Genomic DNA, 23,676 nt, shown 5'->3' on the forward strand with positions numbered 1-23,676 from the left:
CCCACGTTGCACTGGTTCTAAGACATCATTTTGTCAAAAACTTGACTCATATCGATCCTCGACCACCGTATTCGCCTGATTTAACACCGTTGGAGTTTTGGCTGTTCCGCAGGCTCAAAAGACTGCTCCGGTGATACCGTCTAGAGACGATTGAGGAGAGAATAGCCGAATCGATGAAAGTATTAAAGGGCACACCGCAAGAAGACTTCTCCGGCTGTTTCGAGAAATGGAAAGAAATGACGGCACAAGCCCACAGTGTCGGATGGGGAGTAATTTGACGGCCGTGAAGTCTATTTGAAAGAATAAGTAAAGATTTTTCATTTTTGTATAAATAAATTCATCTTCATTTTCTTAAATCACAGTAACATAATGAGAGGTCGAGGTATAATGAGCGATTTTCCCCCGTCGAAGCGTAGCCCTAAGAACCCATTGTCAGCCATGGCATGCGATTTGAAAGTTCCGAAATATTGATTGATATTGCCAATAGATAATTCAAGACCGACACCTTGCGGTCATTACGATTTCAACACATCACAGCTTCAAAAGAAATTTTTAAAGGGGTTAAATACTAAATAATCTCCAACGTCTTTTATTCGTGGATGATATAATGGTTCGGCAGACCCCCCAGCAATTTAATAAATTTCACACATGGGCAATTAGACACTTATCTATAGATAAACATACATTTTAGCCACGGTATCAATCATACCAATTTCTTAAATATCCGTGACCCATTGGCCAACCATAGCCAACCACATTGACAGCGAAACAATAGGAGTAAGCAGCTCAGACAACCACGCGACGTTCACCTAAATCTCTTCCTTTCGTCTCATTACCTTACGGATAAATAGATGCTTGATTATGTTTATGTAATAATGTATCAATAAGGTAATTTTTTTTTTCTCGTACTACAAAGAAGAATTCACGTTATGTAACGGATTACCCAAATTTGGAGCTGTCAAATATGTTTATGGTATCGGGCAAATGGGTTACAACTTTCTTCGTATTGTATAGTGTAAGCCCTGCCTTCGAGAATTTCACTCGGAGGTTAAAAGTTATTCAAATTATATAATTATTCGCGAATAGTCTCTGTAGAATGGCTTGATAATGCCAAATCAATATTTTTACGCACTTATCGCACTCGCCAGGAAGTCGTAACAATAAGGCACTTCTGGGAACACTAAAGGTTAGCGCAAAATTTCCATTAAGGAAGTAATATTTCACGACTTTCCCAAATTCGCAAAAATAAGGAAACGAACACGCCCGGTGCATTTTCAATGCTCCTTATCCGATTCTCACGATATTTTCTAATTTCCTTATCGTGAAACCTTCTGCGTCGAAATGCCCAATTGCCCTCTGAGCATTCGCGAAGCCCCTGCCGAGTCTTTTTACGTAAAAGATCGTGATCCGCCACTGATGATAATCAGATCAACATCAGTTAATTCCGTAAAAGTTTTGAGTTCGATTTCCGAAAGCTCAGCGGCGTGTCAACCCAAACATTTCTCGCGAGAGTTGTCTCATTTAGTTGTTACATCGGTTCATGAAAAATAACTGCATTGAGAGGAGCGTGCTACGCCATTGATCGTAGCGGATGGCAACAGTCAGCGATGTCTGTCGATTTCGGTAAAAATTCACGGATTGGTTGTTTAGTTTGCAGAGGCGTGCCAGACATAATATTACCGTAAAAGAGTTTTTCAGTGATTTATTAAATAAGTATGGATGCAAACTGACTTTCATATAGGGTGTCCTATTTAAAGATGTGGTTGCAGATTACTCAAAAACGGTACGCTATATGGAAAAAAGGTTCAAATAAAAGTTGTCCAGAAAGAGGGGGACATGTCCTGGAGGTAATGACTTTTACCCAAAAAGTTATTTGAAGGTCATTTCAAGGGCAACTTTTCTTTTAAGTGGGAACCCTGTATTTTTTTTTACAGATCCCTGTAGACGTTCAAAAAATGAATATCTTTTATTAGACGTTTTGCTGCAGAGTTGTCCTTCATTTTTGTTCAATTTTTGAAATAGTCGAAATTATTGCATTTTTTTTTCAAACAAGTTTTGCAGTGCACATTCTGTTTAAAACTGATAACAGTTCTTCCATCTGATTAAAAAAAATTGTATGAAAAAAGCATTTTTTTCAATTTCCTCTTGTTAGAGTCTACTTTATAACAAGTTATACAGGAAAACGATATTCTTTTTTCGACAATAAATCGAATTGTTTTTTCGTAAAATTACTCAAAAATTATTCTTTTCAGTTCAAAATTCAATTATTGAAATGGATCGCTACACTTTGGTTGAAAAATTTGAAATGATTTTTATTTATGGAGAGGCTGGAAGAAATGTTAGTGGGACAGTAGAATTTTATGCTGAAAGATTTCCGGATGAAAGAGCTCGGTATTGGCTGACTTTCAGCAGTGTCACTAAAAATTTGAATTAAACGAAAACGCTGAAAACAAAAAACGCAATAATTCCCGAAGTGCAACATATGAAGGCAATCAAATAGCAGATCGTGCAGTTGTTGCTTTCGATCCCCATGCAGGTTATCGTCAAATTGCTACTGACTCAAGAATATAAAAAACAAGTATCCAAAGAATTTTGAAGGTGGATAAATACCGCCCTTAACACATGTCTTTCCATCACGAACAGCACACCCTATAAGCTTTCTACCGAAACGTTCCTTTTTTTGACGTCACATACCCGTAAGGGCTGTAATTCGTCAATCCCACATTTATGGAAAATTAAGAATGGATTTTCTCGGGTTATTGTAATGCAATGAATTTTCACCCATTCAACTTAGACGACATAGAATCTTGTGATATTTTTCGGTTCGTTATGAGTTTTTCCAACGAACTGTGGAACGAAAATTTTCTTTTTCCATTAACACTACTCGAAATGGATTTTCCTTTCTTGTTTCAAAAACTACTGCTACCCGCTTTCTTGGAACGTAAATATTAGGGGAAATTTTTTCGTGTTTTTCAATGACACCAAAACTCCTATCTCAGGATAAAAATGAGTGGCCGCTTACCAAGAAATTATTTTGGACCTCCTCGACCATAAATTCTCGAAAATTACCGATTTACTGACAGAATGAATCGATTTTGGTGTTTCTGTTTTGGCCTCCGCAACCATTAGACACATTTGAACTTTTTTTATATTTCCAAAAGTTGGAAATAATACACCGAGCAAGAACCGACTTCTTGGTATCCACGTGAGGTAATGGACTCATCCCACACACGCACAGTGGCTTCGTAGGTCCGCAAATTGCGAATTCCAGGACGGAATGTCCGCAACTGTCTTTTATGTTAAGTTATGCCAATGGGTATGACAGGTGTTGGCAAGGTTTTCATTAGATCAAAAGCGACTACTGTATCATCGTGTTCTTGTGAATGTTTCGAACCTAGGTTCGTGGCATCTCTCAGTTGTTGTGCTTTGTGTTCATGCATTTCTAAGGAAATCTTTAATGGTTGTAGGTTTGTTGCATCAACCTCGTGTATTATTTTATTATGTAAAAAGTCACACGTCTTGCAGGAGTATACAATTGGATCATGGAAATGCAGGTCAAAATTCTTGTTAAATATGTCGCGAAATTCATACTCCGATATTGGATTGAAAACTGATTTCTTGCATTCTTCATGAAAAATTTGTATGTGTAAATCTGGACTAAGGTACTTTCATTCGGTCTTATGCCGTGAGTAATGGCAAACGCATATTGGAAACGTTTCAATAAACCCATTGACCCCATCAGTTTCTTCAGCAGATGTTTTATCAGCAGGTTGGTGCTTTCCTCGTTAATCGGTTGACATTATCATGATAGTTTTCTTCTTAAGGGTCCAGTTTATCATCGGAAACCGTAAGTATTTTTTTTAGTGAATTTTTACATACAGTTGTGGTCAAAATTATAGCAGAACATTAGTAAAATTGCAAAAATTTCAGATTTTGCGTTTAACAATTCTCTCGACGCAAAAAAAGTACAATATTTAAATTTATCAACATTCATTTAAAACGTTATACAAAAACCCATTTTGATAAAATATGAATAAACAAAACTCCAATACTGTGCCGCAGTGGTGTCCAATCTTAAAGGGGACAAAATAATAGCAGCTTTCGAAATTTCTTGGGATTTGTACAAGTTTTACTTTTTTTATTTGTGAGTAATTCTTATTTTAATTATGATCAAGCATTTCTATTTCCAAACTTATCATGCGAAAAAAAAAAGCAGTGTTCTGCAGAAAAGCGAGATAATTTTTTTTTTAATGGCGTAATGAGGGCAAAGTTTACTCAGAAATTTAAAATCTTTTGAGTCGTTCAGCGAAAATGACGTGAAAAGCTCTAAATTGGCAACCGAAACCCGATTGCCCGTGGTCGGAAACGAAAAACGACCACAAGAGAGGACAGAATCATGATGCGAGTTGCAAAAGCCCATCCATTTGCCTCTTCTTCTCAACTCCAGGAGAGGGTGGGCGGAAATATTTCAGCAAAAAGAACCACAAGGCGACACCTTCAAAATCCCAATCTATTAGCAAGAAATCCGCGATGGGTACCCTTGCTCAATAAAAAAGATTTTAAAAAATAATTAGAGTTTGCAAGAGCACATTTAGATTAGCCACCTACAAAATGGCGTATTATTTGGTAATACTGGACGCGGAGTTTATGTCGGACGTCCCCCAGGAACTGCCCATCGACCTGGGCACGTCCTTAAGACCGTCAAACGTGCAGGTTCCCAACTTATGGCGTGGGCGTGTTTTTCCTATCATGGAGTAGGACCTACATTTTGGATGAAAAACATCATGATTTCCAGAATTTATGTTGGCATTTTGAGGGAAGTTATGTTACTTTATGCGCAACTATGATGGGTTTTTGTGTAGGATAACGATCCAAAGCATACTAGCCGGTTTTACAAACAATTTTTAAACTATGAAAATGTGAATGTATCAGACTGGCCAGCTTGAAGTCCGGATCTCAATCCTATTGAAAATCCCTGGCGATGTCAAAGATGCTGTAGCAAAGGAAAAGCACAAAAATCAAAATGATCTTTGGGCTGTAGTGGGGAATTCTTGGAAAAACATTCCTATTGCTAGATGCCAAGTCTTGGTAAGTTCCATGGGTCGTCGACGTGAAGCTCTCATTGCCGATAAAGGGTTTATAACAAAATATTAAGTTTGCGAGAACTTATCTGTCTATTTTTAGTTTCTTTTTAACTTTCTAGGATATATTTTATTTTTTTACTTATCACAATAATTCCTTTTGTTTCCATCATAAAGTAATATGCTCAAGTTTTCTTAATGATTATGAGAAGTTCTGACTGCATGCGGTTTTGGTAATTTCTTAAAACACTGTTATTTTTCTGACCACAACTATACTTTAATGTCATTTTCATGATTTATCAGGTAAGTAGTATAATCGTGGGAAGTTTTTGGAGTTCTTGGAGGAAGCAATATCAACTTCTGGGGAAGCATAGCGTAGATCAACTGGCTTGACTTTCACTTGCGGAAATATGTACGTAATCGGCAAAAACATATCCATAAAATTTATTATTGAGAAATTTTTGCGTTTCTTCATTAATCATTTTGCAACACTCCAAGTACCAGCAACTTTTAACCGGAGAAAAGTGGTAAGCAGTACACATTGGTGAATTGCTTACCACTTGCCAGAAGAAATTTGCGTTTATTTTTCTCCACTGGCTCGCATCTCTGACACTTTTTCTTGATATTTTTTATTTTTCTCACACTTCACTTGTTGGGCTCAAACTGTCACTGTTAACATCATAATTATGAACATGATCACTCTCAGCTTCCAAGTCTGACGGTTGGCAATTATCGGAGCTTCCACTGTTTCCAACAACTGAGGGGTCAGAATCAGATTCTGTGCCTTGTTTCTGTCCAAAAAATAAAGTTAAGAATGGAAAAATTGTAACATCACACCTACATGACACAAACGACCAACTATACCTTTTCTACCCTGGTTTGCAGTTTCACATGCATAACCACTAGACGCCATAAGTTTGATTTTTCAATGAAATTCCATGTTTTCACTTGTTGGTGGTCTTCCACAAAAAATAATCATGCAGTAAATGGTTATTTTTTAACAATAAATAAATAAGACTGTATGGGAACAGGCTCAAATTTCAATCACAACAACCAATTTTTCTTACCGAACTAAAGTGGATCGAGCTGCATGATTCAGTGTGGCATAAGTTTATGAACAAAATAATGACGTCAACTATGTTGTTCAAGTGCCGTAATTTCATATAGATTATGGGAATTCCGGATGATTCACTCTTGCCTTGTAAATGAAATATTGGTATGCAGAATAAACTGCTTGGTTCAGTTTCCACATACATGAGGTACGGTACGACATGGCTCTCAACGTCCCATCAATGCATCACCCAGTAGCAATAATAATAAGCAACTCTTCGAATTTTGGCAAAATAATGCTCCACAACAGAGTATCGAATTATCAGAGTTTCAGTTAAATAGCATTTAATAATTAAAAAGTCAATAATGCGTGACATCGCCCTGTACAGCAATGCAAACATGTACTCTTCGCAGCATGGTCTGCAACAAATGATCAATATCTTCCTGAGGTATTTCATTCCGTGCTACCTCAAGGAGTTGTATGTCATGCGAACCGTTTGGAGGTCTCGGTAAATTTCGAAGGAGGTGATGCGTCATGCCCGAAAGATGTTCCATGGGTGATAGGTCTGGTGACCGTGCAGGCCAAGGCAACATTTTCAATTGTGCTTGTTTCATGTATCTTCGAGGAACGTTTGCAGTATACGGTCCTGCATTATCGTGTTGGAAAATGCCATTTGGTAAAGTCTGCATGAAAGAGCCTAATACTAGAGGGTCGATGACAAAAAAAACCATTGGCGTTCGTTTTTTCTTACTGAAATTCATTTAATAATCTATTGTGAACCATTATTCTGCCAAAATTGAAAGACTTCGTAATTATTATTATTGTTATTAATGGGTTGTGGGTTTCATATGAAACTGAGTATATTTTCGTTCGAGATAAAAAATCTTAATTTAATTCGTAGAACCCAGAATATTGCTACAGACCAAGGATATAATGGTTTAGTCATGTATAATTGCATCTAATTGAAAAAAAAATTATTGCACCGGAAAAAACCTGCTTCTAGTCCATAATTTCTTCGAATTCGAGAACAATTTTCAGGTTGATTGCATGGTCTACATTAAGGTACGCAACGAAACGTTTCCGATGCATTTATTATTAACACAGAAATGAAAAATGCAAATTACAAATAATGTGCATTGAAGAAATGAAATTCTGACATTGACTAAAATACTTAATAATGGTAGGTATATCTTAAAATCAAATTATTCACTTAAGAACGTTTAAAATCCAGAGGCGTGCCAGGGGAGAAATATTAGTACTTATCTAGTACACTTACTCAAATGGGGATCACGGGAAACTTTTCCATTATTAATTTTAGGAAAAAAAACGTCATTTTTCATAAAAGGTCCTGTATGGTTTGAAACCTAAAATTAAATAAAAATAGACAACCTAACAGAAATATTAATTAATCTATAATTGCGAAAATAATAAATAAATTCAAGACTTCTCGGTATATTCAAAAAATAATTTTAATAAAAAATGTCGAAAATTGGTAGCTAATGAAGATATGCAAGTACACATAATACTGTCTATTGTAGAATTTCCAAAAATATCAATGTGAAAAAAAATTCATACGAAATAATGTAAGCGAGGGCACTGCTTGGGAGAAGGTTTGAATGTGGAGCTCTCATCCAAGAAAGGTTAGAGAGGATATTTTTCAAAATTGTCACTGGTGATCAGGATATAATCCTAATTTTACAATAAACACTCGTAACAAATGTTCGTTTAAATCGAATGTGCAGTGTGGTATTTTCAAAATCAAATTAATTAGACCAATTTGATGGAAAAAAAATGATAATTGCTATTTTTTTTTTGGCGGAAATTTCATAGAAACATGAAAATGGAGAACGTTTTCTTAAGGCATTTTCTTCGCGCTACAACAGTAAAATAGCTTTTCGGAGATACGGAGACGTTTAGATTTTTCAATACCTTCATCAACTTTTTTTTTTCAAATAGGAGCCTGATCGGTTTTTTTTTTCACGAGTTCGACTAGTCATTGATAACTGAAAAATAATCATATGCCACACTTGCCGACCTACAAAGTCTCGATCGAAATATTCTTGGCCAAGATTTTTAAATTATGTTTTAAATATTCTGGTTGTTTATACATTCAAAGAGCATTTTAAAATTAATTTTACAAAGGCCAATGGCGCTGCTGATTAAATACTAAAATAACTGAAAAGTCATTTTCAAGAAAAAGCTTTTTTCAATTTCTGAAATGAATACACACAAATAACAATGATAAATATAAATTATATCTTTGATTTAGACGTGGCGAATCGGCAATTGGGACACACGGTTGTTTTTCAATTATCAATGACTAACCGAATTTAATAAAAAAAAAAAAAAAAAAAAAAAAAAAAAAAAAAAGAATTGATGATGGTATTGAAAAAACGAAACGTGATATCTTCGAACAACTATTATCGTGTTGAAACGCTGGAAATAGTCCCTGTAGTATTCTTCATTTTCGTGTTTCTATGTAATTTAAGAAAAAAAAAACATGAAAAGAAAACAGCAATTATTGGTTTTTTTCAGATATCTCTAAAGTGATCGGAATTAAAAAGACAAGCTACTCCTCTCACGAAGACGCAACTTTGCCTCCATTTAATCGACTCTACATCTCCTACGGCCTCCTAAATGCCCCTCTTTTCTAGTCCCCAAATCTTGCGCACAGAAGCACTCAATTGCCCTTTGAGCATTTATAAAGCGCCCAGTCAATGCTCTAAGCGATGCCCTGCGTGGATTTCTGAGCTTTTTCCCCTAGATTTGAATGAACCCGTCGGAGCTTTGAACTGTTCTCATCTTCTTGAGTTAATTTCTGAGCATTTTTACTCCTTTAGGCATCTATGGTTTTAAAACCTCCTCAGTTATGTAACAAAAAATATGTTGATTAACGGTTTGCGCATCTTTCGCAAGTCTCGGTTACAGAAACTACCACACAAAATTTGTAGGTTAATCCTTTTAATCGCCGATTAAGAATGCAGAAGCATTTATTATATTTCCTTATGCTAATTAACTTATAATCAGATTAATCATGTGCTTTATCTGGTAACTAATTAATCGTTTGGGCTCGATTTTCTTCCGGGTAAAATATTCTTACTGTCTCAATTATGATTTTTGCACAACTAACTGACGCTTTTACATTCGATTATCGTGAAATCATGTCTTGTCAATTAATTCGAATTGAGAATGGTACGTGTCTTTTGAGCAAATCTTCCATCTACACATTTCAACTATTTAAATTTCAGTGCTCAGGGTTAATCTCTTCAATGCAAAGGCGAAAGTAAAAATTCCTGGAGTCGCCGAAGAACCAGTTGCAGATCTGCCCACGAAGTTGTGTTGTGTATCGGGGTTTTTGAACTTTACAACCTCAGATCTTGCAGTTGATGCAAATGAAACGGATGCCGATAAATCAGAATAAATTACAACTTTGTCAACAATGGTACGTGTGCAAGTCCCTATAAAAGTAATCATCGATTATTCCGTTCAACCTCCGGAATATGGTGAGGTGTGAGTCGGTGTTCAGAAATTCATAGCTCTGAAACTAGGCGAATTAGAAGAATCGCGTTGTTCCGTACGAGCGCTCTAAGTGGGCTCAATGCATGGGAAAAGTTGCAAATTTTTTGAGTGAATTTTAGTAAAATTAGAGGTACAGATGCACACTTTAGGCAAACACGCATAGAGGAAACTGGGACGACATTCAAAAATTCAAATATCACAGAAGCCAAGATAGATAAAGACTTCGTTTTATTCCCTACAATAGCTCTTAGCGAAGTGTATAAGCAGAAAAATGTATTTTTTTAGTCAGTGAATACCACAGAAGATACGAACAAAACTGTCAAGCCACTTCTCCGGACAAACTTATGCTTTGGCCTTTACTCTTGTCTTTCGGCATTTCCATTGTGTGAAATTCCTTGAAAAGCAGGCATTTTTCTTCAATGACCTTTTTATACTACATTTCAGATCTTTTTTTTAAATTTTTTGAATCGGAAAACACTGCAAATCATTAAACATAGACAATTACAGAGTGTGATTTAAGTACGTGACCAAACTTCTAGGCGTGCTTCTTCGTGTTGTTTTAGGCGAAAAGTTAATAACTAGAAAAAATCTAACGGTCCGGTGGGTGGACATGACTGTGCCTAACGAGGGAAAACATAAAAGTTTTAAAAAAGTCAGTGGCGCGCAAACAGCGCTAATAACCGTAAATAACACTGCCAAATTTCGACAAAATCGGCTAAAGAGTTATAAAGGTTTTTATTAAAAAAACTGTAAAAAAAAATATTTGACACCCTGTGGATTGGAAACTACCGGACCTACGCTTATATAAACCTTCCATCTTAGAATCGATCAAAAGAATGACCCCTTGAAGTTTGACCTCATTCATAAATACGACCCTGTGTAAGAGCAATTCGCAAGATTTCTGCTAATCTAATCATAATGCTAACTCTGTTTGGCACACCACTGTTTTCTACGCATTTATATTGCAAGATTGCCATAAATTTTATTTTAGAAACTCGTGTCCAACGCAATAGACATCGTACATTTTTATGTACAGTGGCGAAACAAGTTTTTTCTCAACAGCCAAAACAGTTTAAATTTCCTTCTTTAATAAAAAGGAAAAGTTCTACTACGCCACTGGAGATATTCTTAATTATGGTCAGAAAGCGCGAAACTCTTAATTATTTCTAGTACTATTTTGGTATATTCTCATATTAAAAATATTATAAACAATGGGGCTAATCTATTAGAGTAGCGCACTTTACTGTTTTTCCGGGACTTTAAGGCGTAAAGGCATTTGGTTTTCGTACAGGGTCCCGTCTTAAAGTCGTAAAAACTCACAAAATTCTCAAAAATTCAAAAACTAAATAACATTTTAGTATTGAAAACTAGAGGAGCCTCTAATAACATAAGCAAAGCCGCAACCTCTTCCGCATCCATCGATCATGCAAAAGACTGATTTTCCTGATTTTAGACATCTGAGTTTTTGACTATTTACCTTGACAGTGTTTGATTGCTTTGTAAGTAATGTTTGTGACTGTGACCTCACTGATAACATTTGAATGGCGACATTAGTTTTTCCTGATATGAAACCCAATTAGAGCGATCACATGAAACGCGCATGTAACGCTGATATCCTTGATTATACACAGAAGATCAAAAATCGCGCATGGATTCATTGAAAGCTGAGAAAAATATTATTCATGAAAATGTCGAATCTCGAGAAATATTGTTTTTATTTGCACATTTTTTTAACGTAAGAGACTTGCATACAGAGTTGCCCATGTAGTAGGTAAATGTACTTTTACATTTGTTTGCTTTATGGAACCCCATGTATATTATAACGTTTCTGAGTTTTCTGAGATATTCTGAACGTATTTTATGTAGCATATCCATGTCTAAAGTTAACGGTTATTAAAAGATTTACGTAATGTGGCATATAGAATGGCCTGCTAGATCACGTGACGTCACCCCTATCGACTTTTTCTGTTACATGAAATATGTTCAAGCGCAACTAAAAACAATATTTCACGTGTTCACGCATTTTTATAAAAAAATATTCTCTTTAATTTTTAGAGAATTTTTGCGAGATTTTTGGGCCTCTCTGTACGCAAACATAGATTTAAAAAAATTCCCCAGTCCGGATGATGTTTGTTTATCCAAATTTATGACCATGTCTACTCAGTTTCTTTCCAAAAAGACCTGAAAGCTTTTCCGCATACAACGCTCAGCCCTTCTTGCTCGAGCAAGTACATGTCTTCGATCTTCGTGAATTCAAAGACATAAATTTTTTTAAATTGTGCTTCGTTTCGATCCACCACCACCAATTACTGATGATTTGAGTCAAATCGTACCTACAGCCCGACGAGGTACTTCTTGCGACCGAACCACCGCGGATATTAAATCTTGTAGAAAGTGCTTGACGCCGGGAGTCTGTTACCAGCGTTGGTCTCAACTGGTACCGAGTGGTAGACTTCTTGCAAGTAGTTCGACTCGATACGAAATTCGGCGATTTGAATTTGAGCAAAGCAAATTACATAAGTAAATTCACCAATTATTATCGTCGTGATTAGCACCCGGTTACGTGATTATACCGGAAGGTTCAGGGGGAAAAATGCTGGACTTGAGGGTGATTCTTGCATTGTTATTTTGTGTGGTGGTGTGCACCGGAAAGGACCGTCAAGACGTTGCTGCAGGTGAGTGATTTCTCGAAGCAATTAAGTATAATAGTGTCAAAGGATACAGAAGTAATTGTATGGTAATATGGGAGAGAGTAATTTATTGACTGGTTGCTGAAACTGCAGCAAATTGATTTAAGCAGCAATTGTTGCCATAAATGCACTGAGTGCCATAGAGAGAGATATAAGAAGCTTTTAAGCTCTAAATTTATGAGTTATCGCTATGTCCAACCTACTCACGTCAATTAAAATAACGTACAGTACTTGCGCTACATACATCATTGGATCGAGGTACTTCTGATTGTCCCAAGATAAGGCCAATTAGTTCCCGCTGCCTGCACCTCAGCTAGTGTCCCCATGAGATACAAATCTGTAAATTTATTCAGCTATTTTATTTTATTTCCAATAAAACGCTAAACTTTTCCCTTAATGGCTTTCAGGTGGTACCAACAAGGAGGAAGTCGGGTCGCTGTTTTCACGTTTGCCCTCAAGTTCGAATATTTTAAAACATTTCGCAATGCCCGTTTCTCGCACCAAACAGTTCCTTAATTATTTATCTATTTCCTAATGGCATGGATTTTCAAGCCATGTGGCTTATCTCAATGGCCTGCAAAGCTCAAGTTCGTTTCCTTCAACGACAGTACATTGGGGCGATAATCGATTTAAACAAATCCGGAACTGCCTTTGACCATTAACGACCACGTCCGAATCAGATGTTTGACATAAATAATGCATTAGCCTTAGTTTTTCCTGCACCCAAATGGTAAATGGGATAATATTATTACACCAATGTATTTATTGATTAAGTTACAAGGGCAAGGCGATTGGGTGGACAACACCTTATGGGTCAGCAAATTGTTGTGGGAAGGACATGTGAGCTGAGTAATAGAAAATGCATGTAATACTAGACGAACAGGTAATCGTAATGCGTTTGTTGTCTGCGGGATTGAAATTGGGGCAAATTAGCGGGCGCAGATCACGGTCGAACGACAAAGTTCACAAGAAAGACTTCGCGAGGTGAAAACGTCCGAAAAACTGGTGAAATGTATTTTTTTATTGTGAATAGAAAACCTTTTAAAAATCGCATAAATCATATTAACTCTATAAACTTTCAAAGACAATGGTAACGTTGATGTGATTTAGTCGCGGAAAATTGTTCCGCCCAGTGTGAGTAAGAATATAAAACATACAGATAAATGCTACAGTCTTGTGATATAGTCAGTAGGTCGAGTATTTGAAGCTATAATTGTGGCGCGATAAAATATTTATTGTTGCACGGTAACTTTTAGAAACTTTCAATGTCGATTATAACGTTCTGGGGACCAGCGGCAAAGTAAAAAGACATGCGAAGTTGAAAAAAACACAGCGACAAATGTCGCACTCTTGCGATTCAGTTGGTTGAGTTAGTAAACTCATTGGTGTATGCGTGAGGCGAGCGCAATTTACACGGCAATTATTAACAGGATTATTGCGTAGACAACTGAAGATGAGAGATCTTGTGAGGAATAATGGGGATACTGTGACAGTGAGATAAATGTTACACTGCTCTGCGACATAAGCAATTTGATAAGTTCATAAAAATAATAATTAAAAAGCGCCACGTTCTTGTACAAGAACGTGCTTTAAAGCTTCATCTATGAGAATCGAAAAAATTATCAAAATGCCGGGAGCTAATGTATCTAAAAAAGTTACATTTTTGTTATAAAGTCGGGGAAAAGCATTTCGCACTGCGAGAGAATTCAAAAGATGATGTTGGATATTGGAAAATGGCACTAATGTGAAAAGGGTAATTGTTACGTTCTTGTCATCCAGCCCGAAGCCTGGATAGAAATATACTGCGTGACGTAGAAAAGAGAACACCTCGTAAAACGGTTTAATTTAAATATGTCTGGAATATATGTTTCTTGCGCTAAAATAAATACTTCGTTAAAAAATTGAACAAATTTAATTGTTAAAAACCAAAAAATAACTAATAATTTGTCGGTCCTCTGCAGTGTCTTATATATTCCTGTAAAAGTCTAGTTATGGATCTAATGAGGTGATTGATGCCCTCTTGAGGAGTCTCATTACAGGTCAACTGGACAGCATGGCATAGCACCGCTAGGGTTTGTGGGGGATGGGGTAAATTCTGCAACCTTTTACCTACAATATCCCATACATGTTCAATGGGTGAGAGGTCTGGAAATTGAGGAAGCCAAGGTAGCAAATTGCTCGCATTTTGTTAAAAGAACTCCATACATAGTCACTTAAGCCGTATGTGGTCGTGCGTTGACTTGCTGTAAAACTGGATAAACAAGAGTTTCCAGATAAAGCACGAGATAAGATTCCAGGACTTCTTGAATGTAGCGTTGGGCTGTTACATTGCCTTTAATAAAAAACAAAGGTGACCTGCTGTCAAATGCAATAGCACCCCCCCAAACCATTACCTCAACAGTGTGATGAACACGCCTTTGTATTGTAAACTGAGGATTCCGTTTTTAACCCCGCCTTGTTCTTACTTTTGCCCGATCATCATGTAAACCCAAACAGAATCTGGATTCGTAACTAAACACGGTATTGTTATTCCAGATTCCAATGTATCCGTTCTCTGTGCCAGTGCATTCGATTTTGATAATGATTTAAAGTGAGTGGTAACACAAGATGGGGACGGTAGGAAATCAATCCAAAACATCTTATCCGGCGATGAATGGGTCGAATCCTAATGGGCCTTCCATACTCAGCAAACCACTGATCCGCCAGCGTCTTCGACGAGACTATCTCTTAGGGCCATAATTCGAAGGCGGCGATCTTAGCGTTCTGTGGTTCTTCGGAATTGTCCAGTACCTCCCCTTCTGCCTGTTTGCTCTTCTTGGAACTGTGCCCGACAACATCTCACTATAGTGTTTCCACTACGGTTTAATTTAGTGGCGATTTCCCTAAATGACCGAACAGTCTTTCGTAGACTCGCCATTCGACCTCCTTCGACCTCGCTTAATTGATGGAAATTTCGCTGCATTCTGCGTTTAGATATATTTTATTACTCCAAAGGCTCACTATACACCAATAAATGATATTTTGCAGTCATATTGTTGATATTTTATTGCAATTTTTATAGTTAAAGAAAAACTAAAATTCCTGATAACTCGTAAATACGTTGGTAAATACGGTTGAAAATTTAATCGTTTATCGTGTTCTCATGAGCAAACCGCAATTTATTTTAAATAAAACTATTTTTACTGAGTGTTCGCTTTTTTATGTCTCGCAGTATATATGCATATATATTGACAAAAGTTACAATCTCGCGTTTTAGCCGTGGACAATTTAAGTTCATGTATTGTATCAGTATGAAGCAGTTCATGGTGACTCAATACTTTTAATTGTGCCGCAACTCATATAATTTAGAAATCTATGCAGATAAGAGTTAAGCGAAGTGAGTGAGTCAACGCAAACCAAAGATTTCTTAGTTTTTCCTTGAATGTCAACCATTTTCACACCCAATTCATGACGAACTTTCGACTATCTTCGTCATCATCACCTCTCAACCTTCACTTTTCAGCTTATATTCCAATTTTTCCCACGATTTGATCCTATCTAAAGGCAATAATTCTAGTTCGGGATCTCTTGACGTCGTTCCGACTGCAAATCCGACGTGGTTCTCATGTCGGTGCACTCCCATGGAGTCGATAAATGTCAGCAGAGTTCTGTTAAAGGTCTGCTGGTCTATTGGCAAACAATTGAATCAATTTATTTATTTACGTGCTTTGGTGCTAAGTAACATTGACCTAGGACTATTAACGTAGACCGCCTGAAGGGGTACCGATCTGCGGCAAATGTTAAACACTTTATGCGAGTTTTAGTCATCTGCTTCTTGGGTGGAGTACGTAAATATGTATATTTGTGCAAGTGAGCTATTATTTGCATTGCTTTTTTGCACGTGACAGGTGTTTGTTGCTATAAAGGGAGGCATTTGATGGATGCATTACAAGAATTCATGACTGCCAATCCCGTTTAAAAGACCTCTAAAGCATCGGTCTCGTTACTTCTCCTCCTCGCACACCCGAATTGTTTCTCTGTGACCTTTCGCGGCCAACCTATAGGATGTTATTAATTATTATAAATTTATTTAAAAAATAACGTCTGCCCGAAGGCAGCGTTCCCCTGCAAGTTGCTCCTCTAAATACGTCTGTGTGAGCAATTCTTTGTGGCAATTATTAAGGTTTGCACTGGGAGAGGTGCCCCCAGGGGGTAGAAAATTGCTCGATTTTCTGAAGATTTCACCATATCGCGCAAATTACCTTAACTCGGCCTGTCTCGGAGTTGGGAGTGGAGAATTAGCCTCAAAAAATCGTTAATAGGGTCAAGTAGTTTTATGCCCTTTATTAAAGGTCGTTTATAGTATTGGATACTTAGAAGTCAGGGGCGTATCAGTCTTTTAAAATATCGAGAATATTTCTTTGAAATCGGTTCATGCAACCGATAGAAAAATATTCTTTAGGTTTTAAGAGAATATTTACGTCTCTGCATTATGCTCGGAATAGTACTTTAGGGCCTTGAATACGCGGCGGCAAACTGGCGCGATGGTTGCTCACAAACCAGAGGCGTATCGGCCGAGTTAGCTACATAGTCAGGAAATTTGTGCCAAGTTTCAAAGAGTTTGCTACGCTACTGCTTTCACTTCAGGGATTTTCTGAAAATTCAAGCTTTGCTGGCTTAAGAACAGAGGAGTATTAGCTGCTCACCTAACGGAGTAAGTTCTAAGAAACCTTCGTGATACTTCCGGTGCACCAACACCCATTCCACAGTAATATTTCAGTAAAAATTATAGATCTTTGCAGATCGGAAGTTCCATGGTATTGAAATGCTAATTTCTAAAGCGATTTGCAATAGTGTGTGCTACATACCCAAATTCGTACAAAGACATCTAATTTTTCCATTAGTCACTTGTAGTACGTAAAAAATTAATATTGCACAAGCGGTAACTTATACCTTCATCAAAAACTACAATGCAGTATTAGTATTGACCCAGAAATGGTCATTTTGGGTTATGTCCGATTCGAAATGCATTATTTTCACGTGTCCCTGTTGTTGTTTGGCCACGAGACTGGGTTCTTATTTATTTATTTTTTTTTTACTTTTTACCTTAATTATCTTCATTGCTACTACACAGTAATTAATACGTCGAACTCGTTATAAAACCCATTAAAAGAGGCATCGGGTGTAGCCAAGTAAGCAGCAGCACAAACGATCGTATCTATACGTTTGAAATTAAGACTGAAATTGCGCATTGTTAAGGAGGTCAATGTAAAATAATTAGATTTTCCGCAATTACGACGAAAACCAAAACTGTCTGAGCAGATGCAGAAATAGCTGTTTTGAAAGCCTTTTGCAAAATCCGGTCTTAACTACGTTACGGTAGCCTGTTCCGCCTTAAGTTGCGAACGCGATACGTTATGCACGTCACTTTTATTTTAATTACACTCACGAAGGGTTTATAATTACCCCAACATCCGCCACTGATTTTTAGACGAGGGTCTCAGTTAATTAAAAAAAAAAGTACTTTTGAAATCAACACAGGGACATAGGTATCAATCTACTTAATATTTTGCTGGTTGTGATCGCATCCATAAAGAGCTGACATTTACCTCAACATCCGCCACTGACTGTTCTGAAACGAAGTTATCAATTAATTTAACAAACACGCTTTTGAAATCAGTAACTGCATGGGCGTATGTATCAATCTCCTTCATATTTTGCTGGTTGTAGTCACATCCAAAAAGAAGTGACATTTACCCCCACATCCGACACTGCCTGCAGTTAGACGGGGGTGTCAGTTAATGTAAAAAATGTGCTTTTGAAATCAGTAAATACAGGGGCGTAAGTATCGATTTTTTTAATATCTTGCTGGTTGGATCACTCACTGCCCTTTTGAAATGAGGATGTAGAACTTCAATCCGAGCCCGATTGCAGAACTGAAGTGGCTAGTTCACCCATCTAGTTGTTCCTTGTCCCGATTTTGCAGAAAAATTATTTATCATGCGTATCAGACCAAGTGGGCAACAGATTCTTGGTTCATGAAGACTGCGCTTAATGCAATTAATTTAGTTCAGAGTCAAAAGCTATCACGTTCTGAGGAAATCAAGAAACGATAGCAGAGCATGCTCTTCCTGCGAATGGCAAAATGGCTTGTTCTTGAAGTTCTCATATCACATGAATGACCACTTCAACGTATACCTCACTCATTAAGACTGATGTGTCAAAAACCCAGTGATAACACTTGCTCAGAATCGAAAGCTGCCGCCACGTTCTGGGGAGATGGAGAAAGGATAATGGAGATTTGCTCGTTTTGACCGAATAATGACCCTCTTCCGAAGGTGCTAGAGTTACTTATGGAGATGAACAGCAATATTCTGAGGATGCTTTCGAAACTGTTTTGGTTACAATTTCTAAATTAACATTATCGTAACGGTTAGTGGCAAGAGATCCTTATAGGTTATATAAGTATGACGTATTTGGCAACGGGTAGATGGGGCTGTCTTTTATATTGTGCATGCAGGAACATAGATGGCGGTATCATTAATAAAACGTCATTTTTGTCTCGAATTGCCCTAGATCCAAAGTTTCAGTACGGTACGTACGTGTAGTGTTGTAGGTACAGTGAAATTTTAAATTTGACAAGTTGCTCGAACGATGGAATTAAGCCGGAAAAATTTTCGTTCAATAATTTTTTTACAATTTTCGAAGATAATTATTGCAACAAAAAAACATCTCCAAGTTGGTTTCTGTTCTCGACTATGAAAGATCACATCAGTCAACAATTTTTCTTTGGCACGGAGAACTCAAACGCGGATGGACGAGTCTAAGCCACGGTCCAAGGCAGGTGCATCAACAATTAAGCTGTGCGCAAGCGCAGCAACGAAAATCGACATGTGACATATCGCGAGATTGAGACATTATTGATAATCAAGATCTCAATTCAAAAAAATTTCCATGAAAAATTGGCAAGTTAAACAATTCTAGATCGCTTTTACACAGTTCACTCTAAAAACGTAAAGAATCGCTGATTTACACATATGAACCCGGAAGACCAGTCGTCTGTTCGGGTGATCCTAGATGAACACAAATCGATAAACGTCATCTATTCAGCAAATGTGTCCAAAAAGACGGTCGCGACTTTTCAACCAAAAGCAGGCCAATGCAGCGACAATTCCCCTGCAAGATCAAAGAAGTGTTTCTGCCCATTGGTATATTACCATTTGTTCACCGAACATCATCGCTAAGCTTGGAAAAATCAACCCCAAACAACGAATCATCCTCCACCGAGACAATGCAAGTTCGCGTGCAGCTTGCAAGACCGTGAAATTTTTAACCGCAAAAATGGTGAATTGTTAGCCCGTCCTCCGTACTGTCCCGATTTGAGTCCCAGTGATTTCTTTACCTTTCCAAAAATCAAGAATCGACTGCGTTATCTGTAGGCAGAAGATCTAGTCGACGCCTTCAAAAAGTTCATTTCAATTGTACCAACAAAAGAGGGGAATAACCATCCAAGCGGTAGGTCCGCAAGTCGAACGTTAAATCATATACAGGGCGATTAATTGGGAATGGGACGTGGCGAAATTCGAGATAGGGGATACTAAAACGTGACAAATGGACCCAACGTTCCTCATGTCAGCGTTGCGTGTTTCGGAGCTACAGGGCGTTGAAGCTGAAATTTAATTTTAAAATTCCTCAATAATTTTTTTTTTTAATAATCATGATACAAGGAACGTTGGGTCCAATCGTGATATTTTGGTGTCCCCTACCTCGGGGTTCGCAACGCCCCCTTCCCAGCGAATGTCCCTGCGTATTCATGTGGACTTTGACCGCCTAAATGGGAGCTTTCGGGCCCGTTCGCTTCCATTAAGCGACTTCTCGCAAACTTTTCCGATTCCTCATCGGCCGAAGTGAAGAAATAACCTCCATTAAAAACGTTGCAATAGTGCCGTCGCTCTTAACAACAAATTCAGACGCAATAATCCAAATAGCTATAAACCGGCCACATTATTGTTATTGAATTCGACGGTATATTATACCGTTTCGCAATGCATATACACGTTGACAATAGTTTCATCATAAGGAAACCTATTTAAAAAACGGCTTACAGACGACATAATGCATCGTGATTTAACAATCGATTAAGAAAATCGACATTTTTCAACGGATTAAAGCAGATTTCTCATGGTTTTGAAACATCCTTAGATTTGGCATTCCGACAGGCGGCGGCTGTTGAAAAATCCTGCCATTACGCAACTAGTGTAATAATGATATATATTTTTTTCTCGAATTAAAAAAAAAAAAAAACAAAAAAACAAAAAAAGGTTACGTCACGGAATTGGGGCTTTCCGTAATGAATTTTATCCCAACCTAAGACAAATTCGAGAATGATTAATGGCCAATATGCCGCACAACAGGCCAATTCGCTAAACATAAATGTGTTGCATAACCGAAAAGCGAGAAAAGAAATTATTATAAGTGGCCTAGTCGCTTTCTTTTTATTGTGTGAAGGATACGAGTAGTCGTTTCCGTACTGAAACAGGTTCTTAATGAAATTGTTATTATCCCATACGAGCTGCTAAACCTTTGGATTTAATTATAGATGGTGGAACCAGACGTATCACACCCACGACGGCTTGAATCATAGAAATTATAGATCATTAAAAAATTACTTTTCGCAGATGAAGTTTCGATAAAAAAACCAGGCCCCCCTCACCAATTTTTTTTTTTTTTTTAAGAGCCCAACCACTGCCACTACGTTAGTTTATAATGCATTTGCGGTTCTTCGCAAAAGAGAAAGGATTATAGTACTACCAATATGGTACTACCACAACTATCGTAAAAATCATTGATGCACTCTTATCGTCGGCATTATCGATGCTAATTTATCTCTTTTGTTGCCGTTCGCAATTTGCTTTATGCCTGCGTCCATTTCCTTGTTTTTAGCAATGGAGAAAGAAGGCTAATAACCAGCAAGTGGCTTTTGATAGCTCTATAGCACCTTTATACAGCGTTAAATGTTCACATGAAGGCGGCAGACGGGTGAAAGAAAAACGACGGAACTCGTTTTCGATCTTTTGGAAAAACTGAAATGAAAGAAAGATCATGTAAACCTCCATATTACGTGAATGGTACGTTTACCATAATACAATGTCAAACACGCACATTACATTAATGCTTCCAACAATCAAAAGCCCATATAAGTGACGGCCTATCGCTGTTAAAATTAATAATATTTTCTCATAAAGACTTCGATCACGGTATTCTTTGAGGATATGAATCAAAAGGCTGTTCCAGATAAGAATGCACTCTACAGGGATCTCGTAAACCATAAAAGATCGGGAAGTGGTCAAATTGCGGACAAGTTACACCTTCCAGCGTTCCGCTAAATTATGTTTTGGAATTTGAAAAATTCCGAATGAATGCGAAGTTATTTGAAACAAATCGATTTTTTGCAATGTTTTCCGATTTTATCTCAAATTTCACCGTTTTCCGATTTTATCTTAAAAGTTCAAACAAATTTGACATTCTGGCTACCACTTTTTCTCCCCTACATGGTGTGTTTCGATTTTCGATTCGACGTTTCGTTCCTTCGACACCATCATCAACTTTCTCTTTTCAAATAGTCAACAAATTGCATTTAACGTTCGGTAAACTCTATCATTTTCTGAGTCCAACTGTACAGGGTGTTTAGTAGTCGGTGGAGAAAACTGAGCAGGATTGTAAAATGGATAATTCTGAACCGATTTAATCAATCTTAGTCATATACAAAGTATTATCGTTTTCAAGATATACCACCAGAATATAATAATAATAGAGGATCGGTAAATCATTGTTGTATTAGAAAGGATAAAAATCAATCAAAACATAATAATTGCCAACGAATCTACAAATCATTAATATTTATATTCAAATTGTAAACCGTTGCTTTGAATGCATTTGCGAACTCTAATTCTAATGTGAGTTGTTGTGATACCAACTTGCATTTAATTTTAGCTCGCTTGAAGAATTCTAATAATAAGACGACCTCGATTCTGAATTTCCACTTGATACAGTAGTTCGTTCGTAAGTCCTTACACAAAAAAATCGAGGGGTGTCAAATCGGGAGATCTAGGAGGCCATAAAATGGGGCCGCTCCTACTAATCCATCGACCAGCAAACGTTTCATTTGAATATTGAGTTACTCTTCGGTGGTTATAAGCAAGACACCCATCTCGTTGAAAGATCATATTTTGTCGTATATTCATGAGTACCTCTTCCAATAGGTTATTTTGTAAAAAAGCTAAATAATTGTCCTCGTTTAAGTTTTCTGGTAGGATATGCACTCCTACGTAATGGCCATCAATAACTTCTCCCCATACATTAACATTGAACTTATATTGGAAAGAAGTAGGTATCTGGACAGATGGATTGTGATTTCTATCAGCCCAATAATGTATTGTAAATTATGTGTAAGTTCACCTGTAATTCTACCTCTCGTAAATTTAGACTCGTTCGTTCAAAGAACTAAAAACGACAAAAAGTTATTCGTCGTTCTGGATCTCCAGGTTCCAGACCCTGTACCTGTCGCAGACCTGTAATGGAAAGGTTGTTTCTTTTCGGTTTTCAATACCGACCAAACATTCCTAGTGGAAAGATTCTGAACTGCAGCTACATTATTTTTTTAAAACTAGTTGCAGGGTCTTCCTCAAAAGCAAGAAGAATGTCCTCTTCAGGCTCATTACGATTAGCCAAATGGTCGAAACGATTGTGTGTCGAAACACTTTCTCTAATGCGACGAAAGGTCCTGCTGAACACTTTTGCATTAGGAATTCGACGATTAGGAAATCAGTCTTGATAGAAAGTTTGGAAACATTGGAGTTTCCATCAATTTTTCCATATCGATAAAGAGTATCAGCATATTCCTCGTTGTTAAAAACGTCATTTTATAAGATAACCCAAAAAACCAACTAAAGAGGAAATATCTGCTATAAAACAAACTAAGTGAAAAATAATTCAGATAGAACAGCTAAATCTGATAATTAAATAAGTAATAGGTCTGTGAAATGTCACACAAATCCACTTCAATACTTAAAGCCAAATGTATTTTTGGCTCAGTAATACACTCAAAAGCTCTGTATTCTTTAATAATTAGATAGAGATAAATGTTATTTCTAGCAAATCGATTCTCTAACAAGGAAGTTGTGTAATAGTTTGGATCATTAGGGCGCAAACCATGTTTATTTCTTATTTCGATTTTCTAATCCGGTTATTTTGATCTTAACTTGACGTTCATGTACAATAAGCTGACTATTTCATGCAGATTATACTAATTGGAGGTATATGGTTATGGAGTGCGTACTATCAACCTTCTTGAAGG

The 23,676-nt window shown here is 37.1% G+C and overlaps 1 protein-coding gene across 1 annotated transcript in view; it reads left to right on the top strand.

Annotated features, from left to right (window-relative positions):
* Positions 1-11,929: 11,929 nt before the first annotated feature.
* Positions 11,930-23,676, top strand: part of LOC136345358 (uncharacterized) — a 46,875-nt gene continuing 35,128 nt past the window's right edge. The window contains exon 1 of the mRNA XM_066293584.1: positions 11,930-12,326. Coding sequence (XP_066149681.1) covers positions 12,245-12,326 — 82 coding nt within the window. The 5' untranslated portion in view covers positions 11,930-12,244. The remainder of the gene's footprint in view (positions 12,327-23,676) is intronic.

Source organism: Euwallacea fornicatus, chromosome 19 (genome assembly GCF_040115645.1).
Source record: "Euwallacea fornicatus isolate EFF26 chromosome 19, ASM4011564v1, whole genome shotgun sequence".
Classification (NCBI taxonomy): Eukaryota; Metazoa; Arthropoda; class Insecta; order Coleoptera; family Curculionidae; genus Euwallacea; species Euwallacea fornicatus.